Source organism: Phaenicophaeus curvirostris, chromosome 11, assembly GCF_032191515.1.
Source record: "Phaenicophaeus curvirostris isolate KB17595 chromosome 11, BPBGC_Pcur_1.0, whole genome shotgun sequence".
In the NCBI taxonomy this organism is placed as follows: domain Eukaryota; kingdom Metazoa; phylum Chordata; class Aves; order Cuculiformes; family Cuculidae; genus Phaenicophaeus; species Phaenicophaeus curvirostris.
Window position 1 is genome coordinate 19877215 of NC_091402.1, and position 27947 is coordinate 19905161.

Here is a 27947-nt window from a genome sequence, read left to right on the forward strand (position 1 = left end):
ACTTTTGCATCTTCTCTGGCACATCACAGAGGCAAACTGCAGCCCTGTACATACAGCACTGCCGACGCTGTACAGGGCACAGGTTTGTACTCTCTGTGCTAGGTTTCAGGATCAAAGCTTGTCATAAAGACTTTCTGAACTTGTCTCAGTCACCTGAAGCTTTCTTTTCACTTGGTTTAGCCGTAACAGCAATCTGAATAGGCTGGACCACTGGGCTGAGTCCAATGGCATGAGGTTTAACAAGGCCAAATGCCGGGTCCTGCACTTGGGGCACAACAACCCTGAGCAGCTACAGACTAGGAGAAGTCTGGCTGGAAACTGCCTGGAGGAGAGGGACCTGGGGGTGTTGGTTGACAGCGACTGAACATGAGCCAGCAGTGGCCCAGGTGGCCAGGAAGGCCAATGGCATCTTGGCTTGGATCAGAAACGGCGTGACCAGCAGGGCCAGGGAGGTTCTTCTCCCTTTGGGCTCAGCACTGGTGAGACCCCTCCTCGAATCCTGTGTTCAGTTCTGGGCCCCTCACCACAAGAAGGATGTTGAGGCTCTGGAGCGAGTCCAGAGAAGAGCAACAAAGCTGGAGAACAAGAGGAGCGGCTGAGAGAGCTGGGGGTGTTTAGCCTGGAGAAGAGGAGGCTGAGGGGAGACCTCATTGCTCTCTCCAACTCCCTGAAAGGAGGTTGTGGAGAGGAGGGAGCTGGGCTCTTCTCCCAAGGGACAGGGGACAGGACGAGAGAGAATGGCCTCAAGCTCCGCCAGGGGAGGTTTAGGCTGGACATTAGGAAAAAAATTGTTCACAGAAAGGGTCATTGGTCCCTGGCAGAGGCTGCCCAGGGAGGGGGTTGAGTCACCTTCCCTGGAGGGGTTTAAGGGACGGGTGGACAAGGTGCTAAGGGACATGGGTTAGTGATTGATGGGAATGGTTGGACTCGATGATCCAGTGGGTCTCTTCCAACCTGGTGATTCTATGATTCTATGAACAGTAATTCTTTCTATTGGCCAGGTAACTATGCCTGATTTGTTTTGCTTATTTTCACATGGCATAGCCATAGCTGTACACAGAAAGCTGTAACAAGTACTTATGTTCTGTAGAATGAAACATTTACGTCTGGCGTGTAGGAATACTGGCCTGGTATGATAGCAGAGGTCTTGAAAAGTGGAAAGATAAGCTGCAACACAGAGGTATATGGGTGTGGGATGAGAGTGAGTACCAGGTGACAGGGGAGGATGCAAACAACTCACCAGTGGTGTGTTGAAGACACGCAAATTGGAGTGGGGCAAATCAACTTAGGAGTAACAAAGAGAACAAAGCACATAACCCATATAAAACACACCACATATACTAAATTTTCATGTAACTTGCAGAGCGCTGAAGAAAGAGCATGATGCAAGCGTATAAGCAAACACAAAAAATGATCCCCAAGCGGATTCTAGAGTGAGAAAGAAGAAACCATCCAACAGCCCCTGGGTAACACCATATAAATTCTAACTCTGCAGTAACAGGAGAGAATTACCCCTGCATCATCAGTCAGCAAGAGAGGCAGGTGCCTGCAGCCAGACTTCCATGCTACGTCACTATCTGTGTTTCAAATGTAATATTTACCTAGCACAGGACGGGAAGAGCAATCAATAAAATCCAATTATACAACGTATTTAAAAGATCCCTGGTAACACATTCCAACTTGAGCACCTTGCTAACACACCTAAGCATAAGTAAAACCACGTTGTGTGAACGCACTCCTCTGTCCTACTGGAGCTGCTGTAGCACACCAGCAAAACAAATAGCTCTCCATACAGAGGCAGAGGTTGCTGTGCCCAGATCAGCCTGCAGGACCACAAATATATAATTGTGGTAGTTCCAGAGAGGCTGTACTTCACTTTCCAGTGAAGGGTATTCATTTCAAGTTTAAAAGCAAACCCTGTACCTAAGATGTCTTACTGCTCAGTGTACTGGGCTGCACTGGAGCTGCTATTGATCACCAAAACCATGCTTAGAAGAATCATAGAATAGAATCATAGAATAACCAGGTTGGAAGAGACCCACCGGATCATTGAGTCCAACCATTCCTATCAAAATCAATCCTGTTACTATACTATCTAGAAGTAAGATCTGACAAGAAGTGGATTATGACACAGTAATTTAAGGTCACGCGTCCTGTAATTATGAATTAGCATTTTAATTAAAAACAAAGATCCTGTCCTATTTTTTCCTAAACCTATTTAATGAAATACCTCAGGACAATGAAGAAGTTCTTCTGCTTTACTGTTGTGCTACTTAGAAATTTGCTAGCCCAAAGCAGACTCTGGTGGCAACTTCACACTGGGGGCAATGAGGGGTGGGGTGGAATTCAGTTTCTTGTGTTTTTCATAGAAGATATATAGCATATTCTTTTCTGGTGATGTATTATGAGAAATGCTTTCACTGGTACAGGAACACCTTTTAGGTACCTTTTCCTCCAGAAGCACCAGCAAAACATGCCCAAGAAGTATGTTTTTGCTGTATGATTTGCTACGGCCACAGTTTTGCTGCACCAGCAGATCAATAAGCAAAACAATAACAGCAACCTACCCTTTCCCTGCCGTGTCTGAGGGCACAAGGGGGTGTATTCAGACCACCTACATTATATCACAGCTCCCCACCTATTATCCTTAGTAGCACCCTCTGATGTCACCTAAGCCCTCATAATCACCCCTCAGCAATACCCAACACTAAGTTCTGGCGTGATATAATCAGAGCACACACCTCTGTTTCCAAGACACAAGTTTTAGAAGATACGCTACATAGATGAGTGTATTATCCTCATGATTAAAGAGCTTAAACTCACCAGAAGCGTGCCCCATATCTTTTATAGTTTATAATCAGATGGGAATACTAGCAGCTTCTCACATGTCAGACAGCACAGTCAAATCAATGTGCAAATACATGTAAGTAAACTACAAACAGTACTGGTTTTCACAATCAGACACATCAATGATGGTGGTGGAGGCAAACAACTTGCCAAACATGTTAGAAAAGCTTTACCCTGCTCTTTGCTAAGCATACAGCAGACCATAATACCATTACTGACCTCAAACTCTGACAATGTCAACAGAGAGCAGATGCTCTATTACTGGCAAAGCACGCTGTTCCTCAAGATAACAGCAGTTTGAAACAACATGCTTTAAATTATATCTACACCTTTCACATGTAAGTATGTCGACTGTTACAGACATCAGCCAGCCTACCTTACAAAACAGAAAAATAGAGAAGCTGCTCCTAACTGAAAACTGAACAGGATAATTATTTTTCTTGATTTCTGCATTATTAAAACTCCCAGGAGTGGATTTGAGATCGCTCCATTGCATGAATGCACCACCAGAGAATTCCTCGCTACAGAATTAGTTAAATGCAATAAACCAATTGTCTGTTTGCGCTGGTACATGAAAAAAGGCACTAGTTGTTTTTCAGATACAATGTTTGGTTCACCCCGCCCCCACAGAGCCAGGACTCAAATCAGATATAATTCTAGAACTACAGAATTATAGTCAATTATCAATATAACTAAAAAGAACTTGGCAATATGTCTCTTCATGCCTTGTATAGAATTAAAGGTACCATCTGTGCACTTAACGAATTGACAATAACGTCTTGTTCTCAAATGTTTCATGCTTATGTATGTATTAAAGCTTCTACGCTGCACAGGCATTGAAGTATAAAAAAGAGATCATAATTCTGAATTACCTGAGCTAGTACAATTAACATCTGAGCCACGTGCTAATGTAAGTACCATTTATCCACAAAACAGAAACAGTCCATGGAGGGCAAAACCAAACCAAACAAAACACCCCAGGTTTCCATTCCCGGAATTTCAGTTATTTTTCTTAACTGATGCTGAAATTGCATCCATCCTCAAACAAAGGAAGCCTCACAGCTTCCTATTCTTGGAAGGCTTGGGTCCTCCCCCCCAAAGTGAAGCCTATAACTTCCTTATGTATGTATATTATTGGTAGTAAAAGAGAATTAGTAAACAGAGTAATTATGGAGCAAATAAAGTGCAAGACTAATTCTTTAAGAAATATAGACATTTCTAAGCAAAACAAGCACTCACATACATATAAATCCACATTACATGGCACAGTTTAACTCCTGAAATCTGAAGAATTACATGACATTTAAATCCTTCCTCCTGTACCATAACTGCAGGCTCTGGTATTCAAACCACTGAAAAACTTGCTGGTCATTGACACTTCAACTGTTACAAGGTGAGGGACAACGTTCCTAATGATATCTAGATAGCTGACGTCAGCTTGCAAACTGAAAACTAAACTGCTAAGACATAAATTATTATTTCAGATATGCATTACTAGTGACTCTTTTAATGCTCAATCACATAATTAATTTTAAAGACTAAAATACAAAAGCATTTGCTTTAAGAACTTCCAGTTGTGAGCTCCCCTTTGCTAACTGCGAACCTTGTCTTCAATGAAACTTATTATTGCCCTATTTTTTTATGTTGACACTGTTTCGAGTAGGAAAAGTAAATCATGATTTTGGCATACCACAGTACATTTTTGCCTAAAAATGTTCCATAAAGCAAGTGATGAAGCAAGCAGACTCCATGATACTAGCATTGATTAAATGTGATATTAGGAGAGAATTGCAGATTACACATCAGCATCTTGACTTTGTATAACCTGGTGTTTAATAGGCTCTGACACTGCAAAACAGACATCTGGCTACAGAAATTTGACAGTTCTTTACAAGCCATCCAGAAAATCTTCATACTGGACAAGGTTCTGTCACAAATTTTTGAAGTGTTCTGGTCCAAAGCAAAAAAAGCTTCTAGGCTATGATTTCAAATAACTTAATTTTATATTCAATACATTTTTCTAACTGCATATGACCTCAATACTAATTCGATATGAAGTGTCCAGTAGGCACTGGCTATTGGCACCCTCCAAGCAAAACTGGCTTAGTGCACAGAGTTCAAGTTGCAAGCTCACTGCGTAAGACGGTGTTTGCAAGGGATGCCGGTGAGAGATAAAACGACTTTATCATAGCTGAGAATACTGCTAAAAAACTGCAGGCTTATTCTTCTGGAGGTAGTGAGCTGATGTGTAACAGATAATGTCAATGCTAATGAGACACAGAAAATCCTCCACGTTTTCAGGGAAGGATAGACAACAAAGCAGAATTTTTCCTCAGCATGAAAACTTTCTCTTTAATGATTTCTGAAGTATTTATCAGCAATGAAAGCAATCCAGAGCACTCCTCTCCCAGCTGTTGTCTACATCTGAAGATAAAAATGCAAGTTACAGCTGACTGATGAGTTAAATGAAAAGGCTTCCCACTAGAAGAACTTCTACAAACATCAGACTTCAGCACAGATTAACTTTCTACATTTAAAAAAATGGCAAGTTGTATGAAATAAAAGTTTTGGTAACAACTTCAAAAGATGTGCTAAACTGCATTTTGGGGGATGACAGAAAAAAAAACCCCACAGAATACAAAAGCACTATAAAATACACTAATTTATAAAGAATGGGAAATTATGTATGTGTTTCAGGCCATATTTCCCCACTTTCATTATTACCGATTACTACATACTTCAGTTCAGCAGTAGCTGCTAAAAAGAGAGCTCCTTCCAAGGAAGCAGAACAATCTCCCACTTAAAACTTGAGTTACATTCAATAAGTGAGGCAAGGGAACGAAACGGGTGGTGGCGTGAGGTGTGAGAAATCCCAGTCATTCTACCAGACCAGAAATAAATTTAGGAAAATAAGGGACCCTTTCAACTGGTCTAGTTGTGTTGAAAACATTTCCACAGAGCAACTCGGGTTGCTATGCATGGTGCAACTCTGTTTTTCTTCATAGGGAGCAATCATTATGGCCTGATGACGTGTCGTGTGTCTACACTTAGAAACTTTCTGTTTGTATGTATGTATATTTATGTGCATACGCGTACATACACCCACATATTGAAACAAAACTTCAACTTCAGTGACAACAACGTCCTGTATAAAAGCAGCAGAGTTCCAAAGCAGTAGTTCTACAGATCCTATCCACTGAGGACTTCCTAAGCTCTACATTATATTATAAACCAGTGAACATAAAACAGGATCCATTTATCTTATCTGCAAGCAACTCTCAGAGATGCTCCTGGTAAATAAGGAATTGAGAAATGTTAGGATTTTTTCTTTAATATTCCTATAAAGGAAAGGGGGTTTTCAGAGTTTGCTTACCTGGCTTCTCATCTTCATTTCTTACTTTTATGCAGTATACTGATCATTTCCCCTAAATTACAATGCAACATCCCTATATAAATTGAAAACATGCATTTTATTCTCAATACTTTCTGACTTGGTTTGTGGTAGTTCAAAGTTACAGAACCTTCCATAATCTAGGCAATTTTAAAAATTGTTCTATAAAGTGTGTTTCAGTGATGAAACAATGGAAAAAAATGGCAGAGAAAGAGAGATGTAGGCGTAATTTTGCTGAGGAACAGCAGTAAGTGTAAAGGCATGAAGCTTGTACACCAACTACCAAGCAAAATCCTGTGGTTTTAGCTTTTACAACTGGAAAGACTTTGAAGTTAAGTGTCACAGATGAGGCATGTTCTGTGGGATTACTGTATCCCTTGCTTGTTATTCACCTCCACTGCTTTATTGTAGCTACCTTCCTCAATGAGATAATTAAATGATTCTGCATAATGGAGGAATCTCAGGAGAAATAAATACACAGCGCACGCCTCCTTAATGCCTAGTTTCATGAAGGCCAGGACAGCTGAAGGATCATAGAATCATAGAATCACCAGGTTGGAAGAGACCCACCGGATCATCGAGTCCAACCATTCTTATCAAAACACCAACTGCTTGACAAGACAGAAAAAGAAAAGTTTGAATGGAATGATATGTTTTCACTAAGACAGCAATGCATCTTTTCGTATCCTGGCTGGGCATTCCTTTATTAGAACCACTGCAAAACTGAAGACAGACAATATCAGGCCCGTATACCAAAAGGACCCGATAAAGAAGGTTGCCTCCCAGAAGCATTTGCATTTCTCTTTCTTGAACAGTTTCTCTAGGAGCAAATTTAGAACCAAGGTCACAAAAAACACACATAAAAAGGATCCCAAAGCTCTTCCAATGAATTATTAGGAAGGATTCTATCGATCTAGGCCTTCTACAGAGGCTTTGGCCAATCTCATTAGAAAACAAAGTGATAGGATTGCCATCATCACCTCTTACAGGACTGGGGAAGAAAAAGGTGCATCAATCAGGGTTGGACTTCTCTCCCCTTCAGGCCCTCAACACTTCTACAAAGATTCTTATTTTCAGGAAGCAAAGAGGAAGAACAGAGTTCTAAACAAAACACACACACACAGTTTGACACAATTCAATTCTAACTGAGCTTCTGTTTTCTACTGTTTAACTCCAATGTCTTATTTTCTCCTTGACACCTTCATGCTGACTACTTGATTAACTAATTCACTATTCATCAGCTAATGAAGGTAATGTTAGCAGGTTGAAAACAGAACAATTAATTTTCTTTTAACAACTCCTGCCTATTGTTGACCAATTTTGGTCCAACCATACTTCCCTCCCCTTACTTCAGCTGGAATCACCAGCTTCTTTTCTTATCTTTTCAGACTAAGCAACATAAAAGGATTAAATAGCTTGTTGAAGGAGCAATGGAAAGCATAACAAAAAAATACAGGGGAGTGGGAGATTGTTTCAAAATAGAGGTTTTTAAGAGGGAGATGTTGGAGAATTTGTGTCAGCTGAAACATCTTTAGAAGAAGAATTGAGAACAATTAGTAAGAAAGTCCAATGACCAGATGAAGTTCCCTTGAAATGTTTAAAGAAAGTACAGCATGAAACTATTGAATTATTAACTGTGTGTACTGTGTAGCTGAAGACCATTAAACACAAAGACCTTACCGCAGGCTCTTGAGACGAGGACTGCAGGATCGAGGCCTGTGCCTTTACTTTGTTCCCTAGACATCCCCTATTGGCCAGTGTTAAAGCTAGGAGAAGGCTGTTGGTGCAGTAACCCAGTAGAGCTGCTATAATTTGCAGTTCCTACATTAAGGAAAATCTTGCTAAAGCAGAGTTGCTTCTAGCACAGCCAAATTAATTTTGGGGCACATCCAAACTCAGAGAAAAATTTTGACATTTAACTTCCAACTAATTATGATACTTAAACTACTGGTAAAAATAACCTTCTAGTCCTTTTTAGCGGCAGGAATGCTCTTCACATTTAGGAAAAAAACCCAAAAAACAATGCATGCAGACTAGAAATCTATAGCTCAGAACACACTGGTCTATTTCAGGCTGATATACATGCAGTGTTGTAAAATAAAAACAAGACATAGCTTTGATTCTGCCCTTTGGAAGATGTGTGTCTGACCAAGCTGAAAAGGTCTCCAGTTACTATGCACAATTAGGACAGCAGAACGCAGGCCAGCTTCACCCCTCCAAACAAAGAATTTCTAAGCATGTCTTGGATTTTTTTTTTTTTTCCTTACAGTTATTCCCAGCAATGAAGGTCGCTGCAAACCATCCAGCGCACATTTTACTGCTTGTTACTCACTCCCAAAGGGGACAAGATAAGCCTTGCAGAGGCCCCGTGTCAACACTAATTCCAATACCCAGTGCTCTTCACTCCCACTCCCCTTACTGTGGGGTAGGGGAAATTTCAGAAAACAGTTTATCTAATCCATGCTTTAACCAATTAGCTAACTTTGCTGCAAGTTTCAATGTAAAAAAAGTCTCCAGAATTATGTTTCCTCCACAACCGTGGTCTGAAATTAATTTCCTATCCTATTCTTCATACTTCATTATTTCAAGCAATCACCGTTACAAAAAATTCAACTTTTATCCACCTAGTTATTTGCTTAGTCCTCAAGCTAAGCTCCTTGCATCACTCCAGAATCTGCATGACCAGTATATTAACAGAGGCGCACACACCTCCTCATGCACAACCTCAGCCCCAGCACTCACTGAGAAAAAAATGAACACTCAGGTCCTGCACTTGAGCTTCCAAACATAGACAGAAAACAATTATTTGGGGCTAAATAGTATGTCATTTTTGGATCAATAGTAACATTGCTTCAAGGGTTTCTAAAAATACCCTTATCATCCACATGTCATATGATGATGCCAAAAATACTTCTGGTGGCACCATTCCCACCAACTGGACAGTTCACATGAGCGTGTTTGTGAACACTCAAAATATCGTGCTTTCTTTTGCCATATGCAGTTTCTGTTGAATGGGATGTTTCCTGCCCAGGTTTAATTCACAGATCACCTGTCCAAAGAAGTCATCAAACTTCCCAACCAGACAGACATTGAGGGGTGCTTGTGCTACTAATATAACAAGTAGAAGCTTAACATTAGCATTTTCAGATAGACATGAAACACCATATGGAAGCTTACTGTATCTTATGAGACATCTAACATTAACTCCCCCAAATTTCCTTTCCCACTGCTGTTTACCCAAATGTCACTGCTTTTGCTATATCACTATGGGAACAGTGGCTGTTCCTACTGTTCCTGTACTGCCACTACCAATCACTTTTTCTTTGCCAAAATCTGCTGCCAAAACATTCTACGTTCTCAAACTTCAAATATAGCCTCTGACAACAAAATTCACCAGAAAGTGTTCACCAGAGAGTCAGCCAAACTATTTCCAAATAAAGACAAAGTAAGAAACTGTTTGAAGAGAACTCCCTAGATCTTGTTCTCCTGTTCAAAACCAACCCTCTTCACCATATTGGAATGTTTTACAGCCTCAGACTTACTTTTCCTTCCTACAGTCTTTTAGAGCAGAAAATTTTTACAAGTGGGTAACTAAAATACTACGTAGCCTGCCCAAGAGCACACAAGGAGTTTGGGGCAAACTAAAAAAATTCAATTCTCATTTCTGAAGTTCTTGGCTAGCATCTCACCTACCTCCCCTCACCATTTCTGTGATGGCATCAAACCACTTCATTTCCTTAACCCGCATAATTAAGTGTTCCTCTTAGAGGAGACAAGCAGTTCCGTAAGCATTAAAATTAATAAAGCCTCATCCCTACAGCCTGGCATTGGTTGATGAGTTTTGGTGTGACATGTGCCTGCCTTTGGGGGAAAGAGGGAACACGAAGTTTCTCTTCCTGTCCTCAAGAAGCATGTAAAAATAACTTAGAATTCATTGTTTCTGCTGCATTTGGTTGAAATCAGATGCTCTCACAAGTTGGAGCTACATCACAACTTGTGGCCTGTGTATTTTTCATCCACCTTGATGAATGCTCTCAGCCATACAGCGCTTAAGAAAAAATGTAGAGGTAGGAAACAGCTGATAACTTCTACTACATGAGACAAAATCCTTAAAAAAAAAAAAAAAAAGTCACAAATCTAACTTACGATACGCTGACAGAATGCATCTGTGCATGCTCAGTCTACCTATGCTCAATTTGCATTAACTATGGGTGTTAAGCTCACTAAGCCTCCGGCAAGTTTCAGAGTTCAGGGTAAGGTCTTCTTATTGTATTAAGAATACAGATGGCATGCATGTCTGGTCTTAAGACGGGCTTACACAAACACACCCATGACAATGCAAACATAAAACAATCATTAGCCAATAAAATAACACGGCCGTTGCTGAAACCTCATTTCAGGGGATTTCAGTTAAATGTAACAGTTTCATTATATTTAAGACGAAACGTAAAAATTCTTTAGGGTACGATTCACTTTGGTACTAGATTGCGGAGAAGCTTTCTGTTCTATACCATGTCTTGAGAATTACAGCAGCTGAGGAACCTCAGCAGGAGACAAAGCCAGTTGCCCTGCACTACAAATCCAGGCCACGGAGACTTGGCACCTGGAAGCATTCATCTTTGCTCTAGCAGTGGAGCAAAGCACAAACCGTAGTAAGCATCATTTAATACCATGAGACTTAGGTACACTTAGGTTAAACACCGTTCCTTTTTTTCACTGAATTTTTTTTTAGTCAGCCATATAAAAAGATTTTGGGACTTTATTTTAATAAATGTACAACATCTACGTAGGCTTTTAAGTTGCTTACTATAGCAAGGAAAAAATAATTGAAAATAAGAGCTATCTGAACCGAGAACTAGTAAGTCTTCTTTGGCTGTAGAGCATACAAATACTTAAATATCATTTCATAATAAATAGCTGATTTACGCCACACAAAAAAATAAGCGATGGCATCATAATAAATCCATCAGAGTGAAAACTGCACTAACAAAATGTCTGATAAACATAATACAGCTTTGGGGTATTTGCTACGCGGTACCTTGGAAGGACTGCGTTTTTCTGATTAGCTGAGTGGCATAAGATGCGATCTTGCTGGAGGCTGCTGCACTGCTGCAGCCACCGTCAGCCAACCCAGAAAAGTATAATTATTAAACTACTGAACCTTATTAATGAACCCTTCCTATGTTTATGTTCTTGGATTGTAAAGAGCTTTCCAGCCTTTATGCCATACAAATCTAACTGGCTCTACATGCTCCTTTTTGCCACTGGATCTTCTGCAAAATTTTACTGATAGGGAACCTGGTAGTTCAGTACAACATATTCAAGCTGTAATGTATGATAAAATTCAACATACCACCTGTTTTGCATCATATGATAAGAGGAGGACTAAAATAATTGGCCAAGTAAGTCTTTGGGCTGAATTACTTTCCTCAATTAAGATATATCAAATACTAGTTTGTTAGAAAATACAACATAAAAATAAATTTAAAGATTAAATGCTCATCTTCTGCAAGTTCTTTTTCTGGCATCATCCCTTCTCCTATGCTGACCAACACTGACCACAGTTTGTATTATGGGATTTATCATAGTAACAAATAATAATACTCGCATCCTTAATAATGACATTATCAGAAGGTATAATTCTACAAGATGTCAAACTTGCAAGCAGCTCTCTCCCCAAATGAATAATGATCACTGGGAAAACCATCATTTACAGTTAGCAGCGTTAGACATTGTCCAAACTTCTAGTCATGCAACTAAACTGAAAATGTACTGGCATAATACCATTTAATACCAAATACAAGGCGGGAAGAAAACCAATCTTGGTTCGTAACTGTATACGTAAGTCCATGCAAATCAATCCACTCATCATTTCAAAGGTTTATATTACTATCAATCACTACAGTATTATTGTAGAATGATACTCCCTGCTAATATTGAACAGGCAAATTGTGTATCCTGCACAGCTGTGTTGGTTTCATTGTTCATCATTGGTTTCAAATGTTATTTTCTCAGTGAAATTTTCAGCGCAAACCTCAAACCTTTATTTAAAGTTTGGTTTCAAATGTTGAAGTCAAGTATCTAGGTTTCTAAGAAGAATCGCGCTCTGTTTAATCAAGCAATTCTTCAAGAAGAACAGAACTCTGAAAGCACTTTTCTTTATAAAAATTACAAGGAAAAACCATGAACAACAGTAAACTGCTTATCAGTGCTACCGAGTGAGTTTTACGCAAGCAGGAACTAAGGGCATGTTCTCAATCTACTCTGAAGGGGGGCGCAGGGATGAATGATATTCTAACTGCAATTCATTAAATGAACATTTTATTGCAAAGGATTACACAATAATCAGAAAAACAGTAACACTGAGAATCAAATCCATCCTAATTAACATTCTCCCGCTATCGCTAGATATTCATTTAACCTTTCTTCATAGCCCTGTCCTTCCAGATGGCCCAGCAAAAGAAAGGTTCTAGAGCATGACAGCAGGATAAACAAATTCTAATTCCTGCAAAATGAATGGTAAACCAAATCACACATTCAATTTGCCATCACTGCGAACAGCTTCTCATTGAAGTTCAAAAGATTAGAAAACACATTTCAGTTGATCAGCCCCTTGAGTTGATTCAGTTGATTCAGCTACTTGAGTCTTTTGAAGCACCCAGGGATCAGCTTTTCAAACGCACTCAGACCTTCACCATTTCTGTTGAAATTAAGCAAGCAAGCCTTGGCCAGCACTTTCAAAAGTCATCCTGGCTCTGTGGTATTTCAGGACTCAGCAGTCGCACATCTAGACCATATTAAAAACAAACGCAAAAAAAAAAAAAAAACCCCAACCACCTACAGTTCTCAAGACATAATAAGCTTCTTCTATGAAAGACCTTTTTAGAACAAAGTGAACGCTCATATTCTGCATAACCCAGAGTTTTAAACCAGGTTTCACAAAGCAAATCCAAATAATACTTATCGCAAGCTACTGCTGGTGTGGCAGTGGAGTATGGCAACATGTAGAGGTTCCCAATTTTATGCATTCATGTTTGAGTATAAACGTGAGAAACAGTTTTCAGGGTTTCATTTAGTACAGCAGCCACTGTCAAGGAATAAAACTGTAGACTGGTGTCTTCTTAGATTTATCTGCTCCATATTGGAATATATTAGTAATTCACATCGTTTACATACAGTCAGCAAACTGGTTTTATTACCTAGATTTGGTCGTGCTTTTTTCAGAGCATTTAATAATGAACTGTGTTCTCATTGTTTGTATGAAAAGTACAGACTTCTCCCATTCATCTTAAATGCTCATTTTTTATTGTAATTACAACAACTTAACATCAAATCTAGCTATTTTCCCACCAGCCATTCAGCTGATATAGTAACCAACACAGTAAATCTTGGGTACCCTGATCTAGTGGGAGGTGTCCCTGCCCATGGCAGGGGGGTTGGAACTATAGGATCTTTAAGGTCCCTTCCAACCCAAACTATTCTATGATTCTATGAAATCTGTGTATCTGGAAGTACACAGCTTTACTTTTATTGTGAAGATTCCATACTTGAAATTTTTGCAGGTATACATTTATCAAGTAGGGAGTAAGGGAAAAGAAGGGTGGGGAATCACTGCTCTTCACAGCACAGTCAAACCAGGAAAAAAAAAAAAAGCCCTCTACCAGTGCAGCTATCTATTGCATTAAAAAAAAAAAAGGGGGAATTATTATCAAAACCTGTAAAAATTAAGTTGCAAACCTTGTTCTCATACCCTTGAATCAGAAAGAGCTATTTTTCATCTGTGCCGAGGTAGCTAGATCCTAGTTTGTATTGGGCACACAAAATAAAATGAAGTGAACAAGGGCTAGTCTATGTTATTCCCAGACCTTTATAAACCCAAGTGACCTTTCTAGCACTTGGAAATTGCCAGTCATCTTGATCATATATTTCTTTCAGGAATGTACCTTTTCCTAAGCCAGAGCGTGAAATAAAATTTCTGTTTCATTCACCACTAGAGAGGGACTTGACACATGCAATTATGTTTACCAAGAAAATTTAAGACCCATTTCATGCTACTGGTACAGTGCAGAGCAGACAGAATAGGCCTAGGAGCTGGCTGTAGGACAAAATGGGCATAAAAATCTACCATCTGAGAATTTTCATCTATTTTGCAGAGGTGTACATTACAACACAAGGGAAAAAAGTTTTATAAATACATGATCTGCACTGATAAAAGTCAAAGCAATCCATAATAATTCACTAGTGCATACTACCGGGAGTTTGGGGCTGCCAGTAACATTAAAAAAATTGAAATGAAGGGCTAAGTACAGCATTATAATATTTTTTCATAATCCCCTTGCAGAAATGTCATCTATTAAGGCATTCTTGCAGTTGTGCAAAGGTTACTTACTGATGCATACTGTCTCACCTAATAACCATCAAACAGCTCCACTATTAATTTTCAGAAAGAGAAGTCAGGCTGCTCTGGTAGTTAAACAGTTCTTCATGGTTTTTTGAATGAGAAAATAGTTGTCAGGGTAATCGATGTATGGTAAAAATAACAGAAAAAATTATCAAAACTGTCCCTCAGAACATTTACATATGTATACAGACACAAAAACTGAGACTGAAAGAATTCAAGCCTCTTCATCTTTAAGTCTGTGTGAAAAGAAAAAGAACAGCTCCTAACACTTATTTTAAAAAAAAAATTAAACTACTTTCTTGCAGGCCCCCCGACTACTCATACACAGAACTACAAATACATTTCACTGACTTGAATTGAAACGCAGCATAAAATTCCTATGGTTATCAGTTACAATTAGATCCAATATTTTTGAACCTTTTTCAAATTAAACTTCATGAAATTTTCCTTAAAAAGAGTTAATCCAGTGTCTTTAATACCAGTAGTGAGGTGCTTGGCTAAATACACAAAACCCATTGTAACATCTCCATCATGTTTTCCCATATGCAAAATGAAGGATTTCTAGTAGGCTCCAAACTACCTTGCATCTATCCCAAAAGCGTTTACTTGAGAGGCTTGTCTGCCAGTCAGCAGAGACACCAGGACGAAAAGATTGGAAGCACAGTATTAAAAAGTTATTTAGATTGGGAAGCATTCTAAGTGAGGAGAGACCCAGTCCTCAAAAACCTCTGAATTGAAAAAGTAAACACAGCAAAGGCAGTAGATACATGTAGAAGACTTCCTAAAACACACCACAGATCATTTACTAAACGTGGTTAAAGTTAATAACATTCTACAACAATATTTTCAGATAAACCACATACAGAGGATAACTGGGTGCAAGGTAAAAACCAGCGGCCTTTTCAATGGATGGATTAATTAGTCATGTGGCCTGAGAACTGAATGAGTCATAGGATTGCTAATGAGATCAGGACAGCAAGCCTGACACCTCTAAGTCAAGAGTTCAGCCGGTTCTTCTCGGCGTATTCTCCTGCTGTGCCCTAGATTGAAGGCACAACTAAGGGTTCAGGGAAAACACTGGCTTTCCTATTGCTGGAGGCTTTGAAAGATCCACCTAAACCTACTCATAGGGGAAAGCTCTGCCTGAAGGATAAGACACAAACATTACCTTTCTGCAGCAGTGTCCCCACTATTGCTCTCCTCATCCCACCTGCCTGGGACAGAGAAGAGAAGGTGTCCAGGACCATCACCTCACCTGCTCTGTAAGCACATCTGGAAAGACTTTTTTTTAATGCAAAACCACACTCAGAGGGTTCCACGCTGACAATGGCAGTCAGATACAACGATGAAGCATCCTGCTTTTCAGGGGCATTGAATCTTCAGTTATGCTTAAGTTTCAGACCTTTATGCATTAGGGTCAAGCCCTTCACTCACATGACTTTGCACTTGCCAGTTTGCTGTAATTTATGCAAGTAAGTCTCCCAAAATGCACAGGCTGTCAGAATCTTCTAAAAGAGAACAGTGTGACCAGTGAAAACCTGCAGGGTTTAGTCACAAGAGATGCAGTACACCCAAAGCAGACTCAATGCAAACTTCAGGGGTGTAGTTTTCATAGACTATGGATGGCTGGAGGGATGGATGGATGCCTCCTTGTTGTTCACATTTAAAAAAAAAACAGAAACATCTTTATTGAAGCCAAAATCCAGACTTGTATTCTCCCAGTCTGCCTGCACATTGTAAAATAATAAGTCCAGTACTAGTCAGACCAAGTTAGTAGGAGGCAAAGCACAGGAGAGCAGAACACGGTACAGCAGGGTGCTACAAGAGAGAAAAATCTCGAGAGTGAGATAGAGCAAAGCATCCTGCAGAAGAGACAAACAGAAGAGTAAACACAGATGGAAGGCAGAAGGCAGAGACAAATGATAGCAAGAAAGAAATGAAGGAGTGAGTAGTTACAAAGAAAAAAGACACGAAGGTAAATAACGTAACACAGATTGGGGGGGGGATTGGAAAGCAGAAACAGTAGATAGATATATACAGGAAACCCTTCCTGACAAAAACTGCTTCTTATCAAGCTCAGACAAGAAACACTGCCAGGAGAAGAGCTGAATGAAGCATGGAGAGTTCAGATCTCCTGAAACTTCTGAAGGCAGATGAAAGAAACTGCACTGAAACATGAAGTAGCAAGCTTAGGAGGATTTTGTCTCAGAGCACGCTGTTCTGCTGCAAGAGAAAAATAACTTCTCCGGTTCAATAATAGTTTCACCCATCCACTTGCAGAAGAACTGGACCTGCCTGAGAAAGAACACTAACTGATTAGGGACTAATTATTAATGAAGCAGAACTCAGGATCAAGTTCAATAACTGCTTTTGAAGTTCACTAGTCTGTACTGCACTCTATGCAGTACAGAAAAGCATGAAAGAACTACTCCATTCAAAGTATAGAAGAGAATATCATAGAATCATGGAATCCCTGAGTTGGAAAACACTTTTGAGATCACCACGATGCCTTCCTCCTGCCTCTCACACACACCAGACACACAGGTAAAGGTCGATAAAGGATTAGACAAATTTTCCCACAAAACACCGGACCGTAACACACGCAAATGGTCAAGCACAGTCCAGTCTGAATTTATACTTCTGCTTTGTTGGAAATGCATCGATTTGTATCACCCAGCACTAACACATCATTACTGAGAGGGAATAAGGATGGCCATGAATTCTCTGTGCAAGAAGACGGCTGCAGTACATCCTCTCCTCTTGGACAAGGGCAAAAAAAGCAAAGCAGAAATCTTACCTTGCATGCTCAGAAGATGAAGACAGGCAAAACCAGGTAATAATGAAAGGGACCCCTATCCTATACTATCAGTAATTACTATCTGCTTAATATAGTCACCAATATCATGAAGAAACCTTTTCTTGCTTCCTCAAGTTATAGGCATCTCATGTCTCATAGCGTAATGCTGGCTTTATCACAGAAACTTTCATAATCACAACTTGCACATCAGCAAAGATGAGTGACCAACACAGAAACACACAACTGTCCCATCCTTATACCCAGCTTGCACTGTCAATTTTTTGAATTAGATTTAGAGCCAGACTGGGGTACAATCTCCTAGCAAGATCAAATTGACAGTGTAGAGCTCATACAAGACAAGTACAATTGCTACAGGCAGGGGGCTAAAAATCTTACCAAACCCATTCATAGAATTTAACACTAACTTTTTAAGTTTTGGTCTGTTTATAGACCACTATCACAAGGGTCCTGAACATTATTAAACACAATAATCCCTACTTCCACTAGAAGACAACTAGCAGCCCTCTCTCTCAAGTACATATCCACATACACAACTCGAGCATCAGCAAATACAGGTTCACGCAGGTTCCCAGGCAAGCCTGGAGATCTCCAACTCCGCTCTTCTAGGACATTTCCTCACAGGCCACTTGAACCTCCACTAAGATTTCAACAAAAGAAGTAGGTCTACACTAGGAGAAATGTCAGTGAAACACCAGAGGAAGAGATGTGAACCCAGACCACTGGTTAGTGTATTCCATTACGTCAAATCCTAGTTGTAAGAAAAGCAAATGCTGCTCATTCCACAATTATTTTATTTGATCAAGTGCACAGGATGTGCCTGTGTGTTCCCATATTGAGCTTAAATCTGCCCCAGCACCTAAAAATACTTTGTTAGGATAAAGTCAGTTCTTTGAGCAAAGTTACTGGAATTACTGAACATCAGTATAAACAGGACGCAAATTTAAATAGGGATTTGAGAGAATATAAATGGCTAAGTAAACTTGATATACGTATCATTAGAAGTATTCAAAACCCTTTCTACTTTAAATGGATAAGGATCTCTTACTTAAAAAATAAGTAATTGATTTGTGCTTAGACTAACCTGGCCACATTAGAGAACAAAAGAAAAACTATCAGGGATAAAAATGTCCATTTCTTTCTAAACACGAGTGCACTGTAGAATCGGGTCAGAAATACCAGACATAGCCTAACAAAACTAATGCTAAAAACATTTCTTTCGAAACGATTAGCCTCTGACACAAGTAACTGCTTTACCCTTTTCATGTAATGCTTTATGAAATTAGTTATTAGCGGATCTTCGGGTGGACTGACAGCTATGGAGATTTGTGCCCTGAATTTCTCAGGAGGGGAAAAAAAAAAAAAAAAGGAGATAAAGACTGTTGGTTGGCTGGATACACAGCTGCGCGAGTCGTTCTTTACATTGACCTGAATTATTCTGCCTTTTGCCAGCATTTTTATTGTCCATATTTGCTTAATCTTGATAAACAAAAAAAAAAAAAATATAAAATGGGTCATATGCACAGAATAATTACTTGGAGAAAAATAAGCAGGCTTACGCACCACAAATTACACAAATATATTCAAAAATAAAAGACTTCATGTCAATCTAGATTTTCCAGGTAAATTAATCCAAAATTACCTATTTACTGGTATCTGATTCTTTATTCATGATAAATCTCCCGTCCACCCCAAAAAATCTCACGTGCAGATTTTGAGCTCACAGGATCTCTCAACTCCACTAACTATTTCAAGGTGTTTTTTAATATAAAACACGGAAATTATTGCAATTTAATCAAATACTACCCTGGACTGTGACAGCCTGTATAAGTTTTAAGAGAATTAAAACAAAATTAGTCTCCCTTATACATTTTCAAGCACAATTCTAGTACACTGCCACAGTTTAGCCCCAGCCCAGCCAATTTCAGCAGCTAAAATTGACCAGAATATACACGATTTCCAACTGAATAAATACACCTCCACACAGCATATAACTGCAGTGCCATCCCTTTACTGAAAGATCACTTGGACCAGCAATGCCTGCTTCTAAAATTCACATTGATGCTCCTATCCCTTTAAAGGGTATTCACGTAAAATTTCCCACCGTCCTCTCATCAAAAACTGTCTAGTAAAACACAAAGCTAAATAATACCATTAAAAATTGAAAACAGACCAGACAAGTTTTCTAGGAAAGGCAGTAAAACTCCAGAGCTGAAACAAGTGTCAGAAACACAGTAACACCTTCAAAATATATTTAAACAATATATGTGATAGGAAGTTTTTATACCACAAAAATATAGATATACATGCAGCGTAATATTAATATACATTCCTCTCCAAAGAGTTTCACTGCTGAAAAACTGAAAAAAATCTTACTTTAAAACACATAAAGCAAGGGCACACATTAAAAATGAAAAAAAAAAAAAAAAAAGCAATTCCATATGCATTTTGTTTTTAGAGTATCACTGTAGACCCATTTTATTTTTTTACTAAAATTACTTAATATAGTCCCAAATTCTGGCATAAAATGATGATCATCAAGTTAAAAGCACAGCAAACAAATACGAAATAAAAACTCAGGAGCACTTACCAAATTATGATTAGTTGAATTAGAATCATCTTCTGGGAATGGGATGTAAACAGCTAAGGCCACACAATTGGCAAAAATAGATAGTAGTATAAATATGTCAAATGGTCTGGAAAATCTTGTTAAGGAATTCATGAATTATGAATATCTGCAAACATTTAAGTCTAGTTCTCCTTTCAGCATCAACACTTGTATTACAAGTCTTACTTTTAAGGCAATCTTTTGACCAATAACTGTGACAAACACTTCATCACTTTTGGTTATATCACTGTTGCACGTTATTTTCCATTACAATGATCTCTCGCGTCCTCTTGTTTTTGAAAAAGAGAGAAAACTATTATTCTTGCTGCTACAGAGCACTTGCTATTAAATTTTAGAGATGAATATAATTATACACTCTTAAATCAATACATGGTCCATCACGATGTGCAAGGAACACTTAGTGAGATGTTCTGTCCTCATGCTCACGTAAGTCTTATTAATGTTAATAGAAATAAATTTGTCCAAAGGAGAAAAATCATTTGGGGTCTGGTCATAGTAGGATCAGAGAAAGATTCACAGCAAATCACAACAACTCTCCTGTAGGGAAGCTGGAAAGCTGTACAATGGATGCAGGAAAACTCCGAGCCCCTCTTCATGCCCCTGAAAGCTGGACTCTTGAATAATTTAGTCTTGACCAGGACAGATGAAAGTTCAGAAGAGTAGACTGGGGAACAGGTTAGCACTACTGGATTGGCAGCCACACATACTGAGAGGCTACAGCCTTTCACACTGACAAGAGTTGCAGCTACATTTTATTTTATGCTGTATCTGGATGACAACAGTTGAAACCTGGAGATACCTTTTGTCTTCCAGAAAGAAAAGTATTCCTTAAAATTCACGCCTATGAAGGTGACCCTCCAGTTTATTATTAATTTGCCTTTCCCCTTGAAGTATTTCATTATTTTCTTGTAACTTGTAACATGGAGGTACCCAGAAGAACCTATTTGTGAAAGGTTGGAAAGGGACTTCAGCTATGGTTAACGTCCTTTTCTTAATTCAATGCACAATTTCCAGATACATGTCCATGAAAGTAACATAAAATACTGAGGGAAGAGTACCGAATATACTCAAAAGGATATTTGTGTCCATCTAAAATATTTTTTTCCTAAAAAAAACTCCTACAAAGCCCATATGCCCTTTAATGTCTGTTAAATTTTGTTTGTTGGCCTACCAAAAGTTTGTCACCTGAAGGGCTGAGTTTGTGTTCACAAAGCCCATCAACATCAACAGCTGCTACGTTGTATACAAAATAAAGCTACAAGGAACATCTTTAGAGGCAGAATTCTCCACACTGAAATAAACAAATGATACCAGCACAAGACTGACAACCTTGTTTTATGATGTAAGGCTACTGGGACCAATTCTGCCTTGAGTTACTCCACTCTAGACCCACAGTAATTTCTTTTAACTGACCTTAGCCAAAGAGAGAACAATTTAGTGAAATTAGTTGGGCCTCTACCAGTTTAAATGAAAGAAGGATTTGTTTCATCATCTTTAATTTCCAACAAAGGAGTAACAGTCCCTATGGCCAGGTTGGCTTTTCTGCTTAAAGTAACAGAATGAGTTTTGCTTCAATAAGCTACTCGTGAAAGCTGTTTCCCATTACAGGGATGTTGCCATGGCTAATAGGCAATTTCTTTCCTCATACCTCAAACAAAATTATTTTCTATTTCAAACCTTTTGTTGAGAATTAAGAAAAATATACCAAGCCATCATGAACACAGGCCAGTATATCCAAGCTGTCTACAGATGTAGCGCTTCCAAACATGGTGGTAGACACTCATAGTAGAAGTTCAGAAGTTCAATGTATTTCAGACACACATACGTACTTAGAGTGAGCACTTAACTAAAAACCTTCCCTACTTTTATTACTTGGAGAAACAATCTTTTAAAAAGATCTCTACCTCTGACCCATTTGCCCCAATGGCAAAACACCAAATTACAGTATGGAAGATACAGGTTTGACATCTTAGCTCATCACCCAACTGGCACAGCCAGATGCATCCTATCCATTCAATCTTAGTTGGAAGAGCAAAAAACACAATGCAGAGATTTGCTGGAATATAATGTAACCTTAAGTTCTGAAAACGTTATCCCATCTCTTCTAGGAAAAAAGAATCGGCTATGAGCTCTTCTCTGACTCTGAGCTTCACTTACTTCTGTAAAATAATATTCTATATCATTATGACAGAAATTAAGAGGCTATCTTTAACAGCAATTTAAGCAAAATTAACCACCATCAACATTAATGACAGCTACCCACATGTACAAGCGAACTGATGTGTTAGCTGTAATGCTCTAAGAGATGCTATAAACAATCCCCTCAATACATTCAGAAGAGGCAGGGAACAGATTTTTAAAAAGGAATCTACATCAAAGGATACTTCCATTCTACTAGACTAATGCAGGCTCTTCGTATTGGGTTGTTGAGGGATAAACAGAAAAGGGCACGGGGTGGCCGACTATTAGACGTATTACCCTGTTTTTTGCTCTTGGCATATTGCTGGCGTTTTCTTTGGGAAAGAGATCCTACAGGCTGGGTTGTGGTGGTACTCATATTTTGGGCAGCCTTTGCTTGTCTAGCAGCATCAATTGCAGCTTGCCAAGATAGAACAGTTTGCTTGGATGGTGCTGAACTGTTTGACTGGATCGCTGGTCCGTCACCAGGGAGAGGAATTCTGGTGCTACTTGCATAGTTCACCTCTGTGGGACAAAAGAAAAAAAATACTTGGTTATAATTTTTTTTTATGCTAAGATGTATCACGATATTTCTGACCAAATTATTATTTCAAGACCCCTTGACAGTGTGATGCTTCCATTACAGATACTGCAGAGCACCAGTGTGTGAATTTTTATATATATATATATATATATGTATGTATGTGTGTGCGTGTAGTTGTAGAGTGGCAAAAAATGCTCCGGAATCAGTATTACAACTTCAAGTCTAATGCAAGCGTCAAGACACAAACACTTTAGTTTAATTCTTCCACTTAGAGCATTTTTTTCCCCTAGCTGGATAGCAGCTTTCCTGTCACCATGTTTATCCAACTAAACACAGCAACTCCTTAACATCAACTTCACTTTAGTACCTCAGCATTTACTATTTCCTCAGTTAATTTTGATGAAAAAAAGAAGTAGCTGCTTAAAATTCTTATGTGTTGTTCCATTAGGAACAATAATGGGGGAGTGGGGGAGTCCAGTAGTCAATTTAAATCGTGCTCTATTCTGCACTCTCAACCAAAAAAACCATGTGGATGTCTCCCAGAAGTGAGAAATCCAGCATCACCTGCAGATAAACACGTTCACAAAGCACCGATACCCGTCATGCTGTGACCATGAAACCCTTTTCGTGCAATGCTTTATGAAACGAGTTATTAGAACCACAGAATCATAATAGGGGAGATTTAGGCTGGACATCAGGAAAAAATTTTTCACAGAAAGGGTGATTGGTCCCTGGCAGAGGCTGCCCAGGGAGGGGGTTGAGTCCCCTTCCCTGGAGGGGTTTAAGGGACGGGTGGACGAGGTGCTGAGGGACATGGGTTAGTGATTGATGGGAATGGTTGGACTCGATGAGCCGGTGGGTCTCTTCCAACCTGGTTATTCTATGATTCTATAATCATTTGAGTTGGAAGGGATCTTAAAGATCCTCCAGTTCCAACCTCCCTGCGATGGGCCAGGATGCAGATGAGCTGATTTCAGGGAGGGCTGAAAGCTACGGGGAGGGATGGGGGTTGGTCTTGCTTTTTTCACAAGCAGGAAAAAAAAAAAAATAAACCGCATCTTCCAACTGATATAACAACAAAGTCCTCTTTATCCAGAGGACAGCAAAGGAGGCAAACCGCCACCTCCTCGCGAGCTCTTTGACTTGAGCAACAGAGTCTACTCCCACATGCACCTGTAGGAAGGAGAGACTCCTAGGAGAAACCCAAAACTTGAGGATGCTCTGGGGAGGGGGGGTAAAAAAATGGAGGAACGGCACAAAATACGGGAATTAGAACACTGGGAATTAGAGCTGGCAGGCGGGAGGACTGCGAAATGGATCTACCCAGGCAGGAGAGGAAAAATAACGAGGAGAGACACGAGACGAGGAAGGAGGGGAGAGAAGCGGAGGGGAAGGATGCGGAGGATGCGCCCGGGCCGGGGGCGAGGGGGGGGGGAAGATGCTAAAATGGCTCCCTGGGATGGAGGCGGGGGGACCGAGCATCCCCGGGGGGGTTAAAGCATCCCGGGGGGGGGGGTTAAAGCATCCCTGCTCCCCCTATCATCTCCCCCCCCTTTTTCCTTTATTAAAAAATAAAAAAATGCAATGGCACAGGCATCTCCCCCGCCTTCCGACTGCCCTTTTGGGATGCCATAAAACGTGGCTCGGCGCAAACAAACCCACACCCCCTTCCCCATCATCTTTTTAAATCAATACTTAAACGGGAAACAAAGCCCCGGAGCCTGCGTTCTCCCCGGGGGAGCCCCTGCCCCCCGGCAGCGCCCAAACCACAAACTTGCTGCTAATTGAGGAGCGAGGAACGATTGAAACCCGGCGGCGGGGCTGGGGGGAGCCGGGGCGGGATGGGGGGTCGGGATGCGGATCCCGCGGGGCAGGGGGCGAGCCCATCGCATCCCCAGCCCTGCCCCAGGCAGGTTCATCCCCAGTTACACAAATAAGAGGGAAAGGTGAGGCAAAAGCCGTGCCCCCCCCACCCCCAGCCGGTATCCGCGGCCTCGGGGCAAGAGACAGACGCGCATCAACTCGCTCCCATGTTGGTCACACGCCGGGGGCAGCACCTGATCTCGCTGTCACCCCATTCACTGCCCTTCCCGGTGCCTCTTCCAGCCCAGCTCATCCCTTCCCCAGCCCCAAACCGAGCCGCTCATCCCCTCCCCAGCCCCAAACCCTGTCGCTCATCCCTAACACAGCCGCTCATCCTTCCCCAGCCCCAAACCCAGCCGCTCATCCCTAACACAGCCCCAAACCCAGCCGCTCATCCCCTCCTCAGCCCCAAACCCAGCCGCTCATCCCTAACACAGCCGCTCATCCCCTCCCCAGCCCCAAACCCAGCCGCTCATCCCCTCCCCAGCCCCAAACCCAGCCGCTCATCCCTTCCCCAGCCCCAAACCCTGTCGCTCATCCCTTCCCCAGCCCCAAACCCTGTCGCTCATCCCTTCCCCAGCCCCAAACCCTGTCGCTCATCCCTTCCCCAGCCCCAAACCCTGTCGCTCATCCCTTCCCCAGCCCCAAACCCAGCCGCTCATCCCTAACACAGCCGCTCATCCCTCCCCAGCCCCTCATCCCCTCCCCAGCCCCTCATCCCCTCCCCAGCCCCAAATCCTGTCGCTCATCCCCTCCCCAGCCCCAAACCGAGCCGCTCACCACCCCCCCAGCCCCAAAGCCTGCCCATCCTCAACCCTTTCCCTAATCCCCGCAATCCCCGACTCCCAAATCCCCCCTAAATCCTCCCCCCTCCGCCCAGCCCCGGGCTCGCCGCTGCCCTTGGGGGGCTCCTACCTTCTGGGCGCCGCTCGGGCTGCTGCTGCTGGTGCATTATTGTCACTTTCTCCGGTGCGTGAGAGGAAAACGGTGGGGTGGGGGGGGTGGGGGGGGAGCCGTCTCGTACAGAGACGCCCCCCACCCCCTTCCAGCCCCGAGCCGGGTGCGCGCTGCCCCTGCGCTCCCCGCTACCCGACCCCCATGGTGGCCGCTAGCGACGGGCGAGGGGCTGCTGCTCCTCCTGCTGCTGCTGCTGCTGCTCCTGCTGATGCTTCGGCGCTGCCAAATCCCTCCGAGTTTGGGCCAACATGACACTCACATCCGGGTGACACGGGATCTCTCCATCCCTAGCAACCCGCCTGCTGCTGCTGCTGCTGCTGCTCCCGGTCCCCCTCCTCCTCCTCCTCCTCCTCCTCCTCCTCCTCCTCCTCCTCCCGCGGCTCCCGGTCCCCCTCCTCCTCCCTGTGCCCGGTCCCCCTCCTCCTCCCGGGGCCGCCGCGGGGTTAACTCCCTCGCTGCCGCCGCCACCTGCTGCAGCCGCCGCCGGGCGGGGCCGCGGAGCCGCTCCTCTAATCGCCCTGAGCCTCGGCAGCCGCAAATAGAGCCGCCGCTTTAACCCCTCCGGCGCCGCCTTAACCCCTTCGCCTCCTTTCCAACCCCCCCGCAGCCCTTTGCCCCTCGTCCCGGCCGGGGACCCCGACCCGAGCGGCTCTCAGCATCCCCGCCTCCCAGCGGCATCGCACCCCTCGCTGTCGGCTCCAGGCTCGGCTTTCCCATCCTTCCCACCCTCCCCATCCCCTCGGGAAGCTATTCCAGCCTCGAGCTCTGCGCTTTACCCCGCTACAACCTGTTGAGACGACTCCAAACTGCCCCTGAGGTTTTCACAGCTTATCCAACTCAATAATTTGCATGAATTTGCCTTTAGGAAAAAAAAAAAAAACACAAACCCACCAAACCCCCCACTTTTGGGGTTACCTTTCACTGCAGAAAGCCTAAAGCTTTCATTTAGGTCTCAGAACCTCCCGCCCCGCAGCCCCGTGTGCAGAAAACTCAGCGCAGCTGCCCCCACTTAGTGCGAGGCAGCACCCCAATCACTGCTAAAAGGCATCAGGTGAAGAGCAAGGATTTATAGCCACACAAATTCAAGAGAGAAGTGATGCCTCAAAAATAAAGTTTGTTTTCTCTGCAATGAACTTTTTTTCTGATTTTATTTTTTTTTTTTTTTTTTTTTTAGAGAATATTTTTTGGACAACCCGTGATCAAACCCGATGGTTTGGAACCTTTATCTTTGACAAAGGTGATGTTTTGTTCAGAAAATATTTCAGTGAAACTACTTCTACCGTCCCTTTCCTTATTCCTGTCCCTATCCACTCTTTTAGGCATCCTTCACCCACAGCTATCTCCATCTGATTAATAATAAATAAAAACCACAGACAGTAATTAGAAGAGGAGCAATAAAACCCTAATATTGCCGATAGTCTCCAGGGAATTGCTGGAGAGCCCGTCCTCCAGCTCTGTGAGGTGGAGTCTGCTCCTTTTGGTGTTACGTTCATAAGTTAAAGGGCAGACAACGTTAGCAGGGAGGCTGATTTAGAGAAAAGCCTTTTAAAGAGAGAAAACCCCAAAGCCACTTCTTGACCTTGGCCCGATCGCTTCCTTTTTTCATGATCTTCTGACGCGGTGGATTCTGCTGTCGCAGCCACGCCGTTGATTTGAGGTGATGGGGAAGGTACCGCACCCACTTGACAGGTTTCTATCGTTATGGCTTATGTTTTTCCAGATAAAACCCGTCTACTATGTACTTGGGTACTTGCCTTAAAAGTCCACGGAAGCCATTAGGGCTTCTATTCTCAACAATCAGATGTTTAGGAGTCCAAAAGGCTTGGTATGTTTTCACATGTGTCTAAATCAAGACTAGTTGCCTAACAACCACTGCAGGCACTGGAAGTGGCACCTAAGATGCGTAGCAGGAGTCAGTGTCTGACCTGCTTAGGCACTTAGTTCCTTTGCAGATCTACCCTCAGGTATCTCAATGATTTTTTAAATAAAGCTTATGAAGTTCAGCACTGAGGCACTATTGACAAATTTGCAACTAATAAGGCCCGGATCTAACATAAGCAAAATCATCACATAGAAAAGAGTTGCCTCCCTTGCAAATGTTTTCATTAGATTCCTGGATCCTGGCCTCACCAATGCCTTTTTTCTAACCCCCAAGCCTCGTAATGGACCACAGCAACACGCTGTGGTCCAACCAAATACTTCTCAAAACTAAACTTCATCGAATGATGGAACGTCTGGAGTTGGAAGGGCCCCACACGGATCATCGAGTCCAACTCCTGTCCCTGTGTAGGACAAGCCCAACATTCACACCGTGTGTCTGAG

General features: G+C 41.8%; 1 protein-coding gene across 16 annotated transcripts in view; it reads right to left on the reverse strand.

The window, feature by feature from the left end:
* The window catches only part of CACNA1D (calcium voltage-gated channel subunit alpha1 D), a 184892-nt gene that overhangs the window by 127677 nt on the left and 29268 nt on the right, over nucleotides 1-27947 (reverse strand). For 15 of the 16 annotated variants that reach the window (XM_069866263.1, XM_069866271.1, XM_069866267.1 and 12 more), the window contains exons 1-3: nucleotides 25584-25649; nucleotides 22468-22786; nucleotides 20045-20150 (exon numbers count right to left, since the gene is read on the reverse strand). In XM_069866263.1, the coding sequence (XP_069722364.1) occupies nucleotides 20045-20150; nucleotides 22468-22786; nucleotides 25584-25620 (462 nt within the window). In that variant the 5' untranslated portion in view covers nucleotides 25621-25649. Of the gene's footprint in view, nucleotides 1-20044; nucleotides 20151-22467; nucleotides 22787-25583; nucleotides 25650-27947 lie in introns of those variants that run through there. The other variant, XM_069866272.1, reaches the window with a different exon arrangement.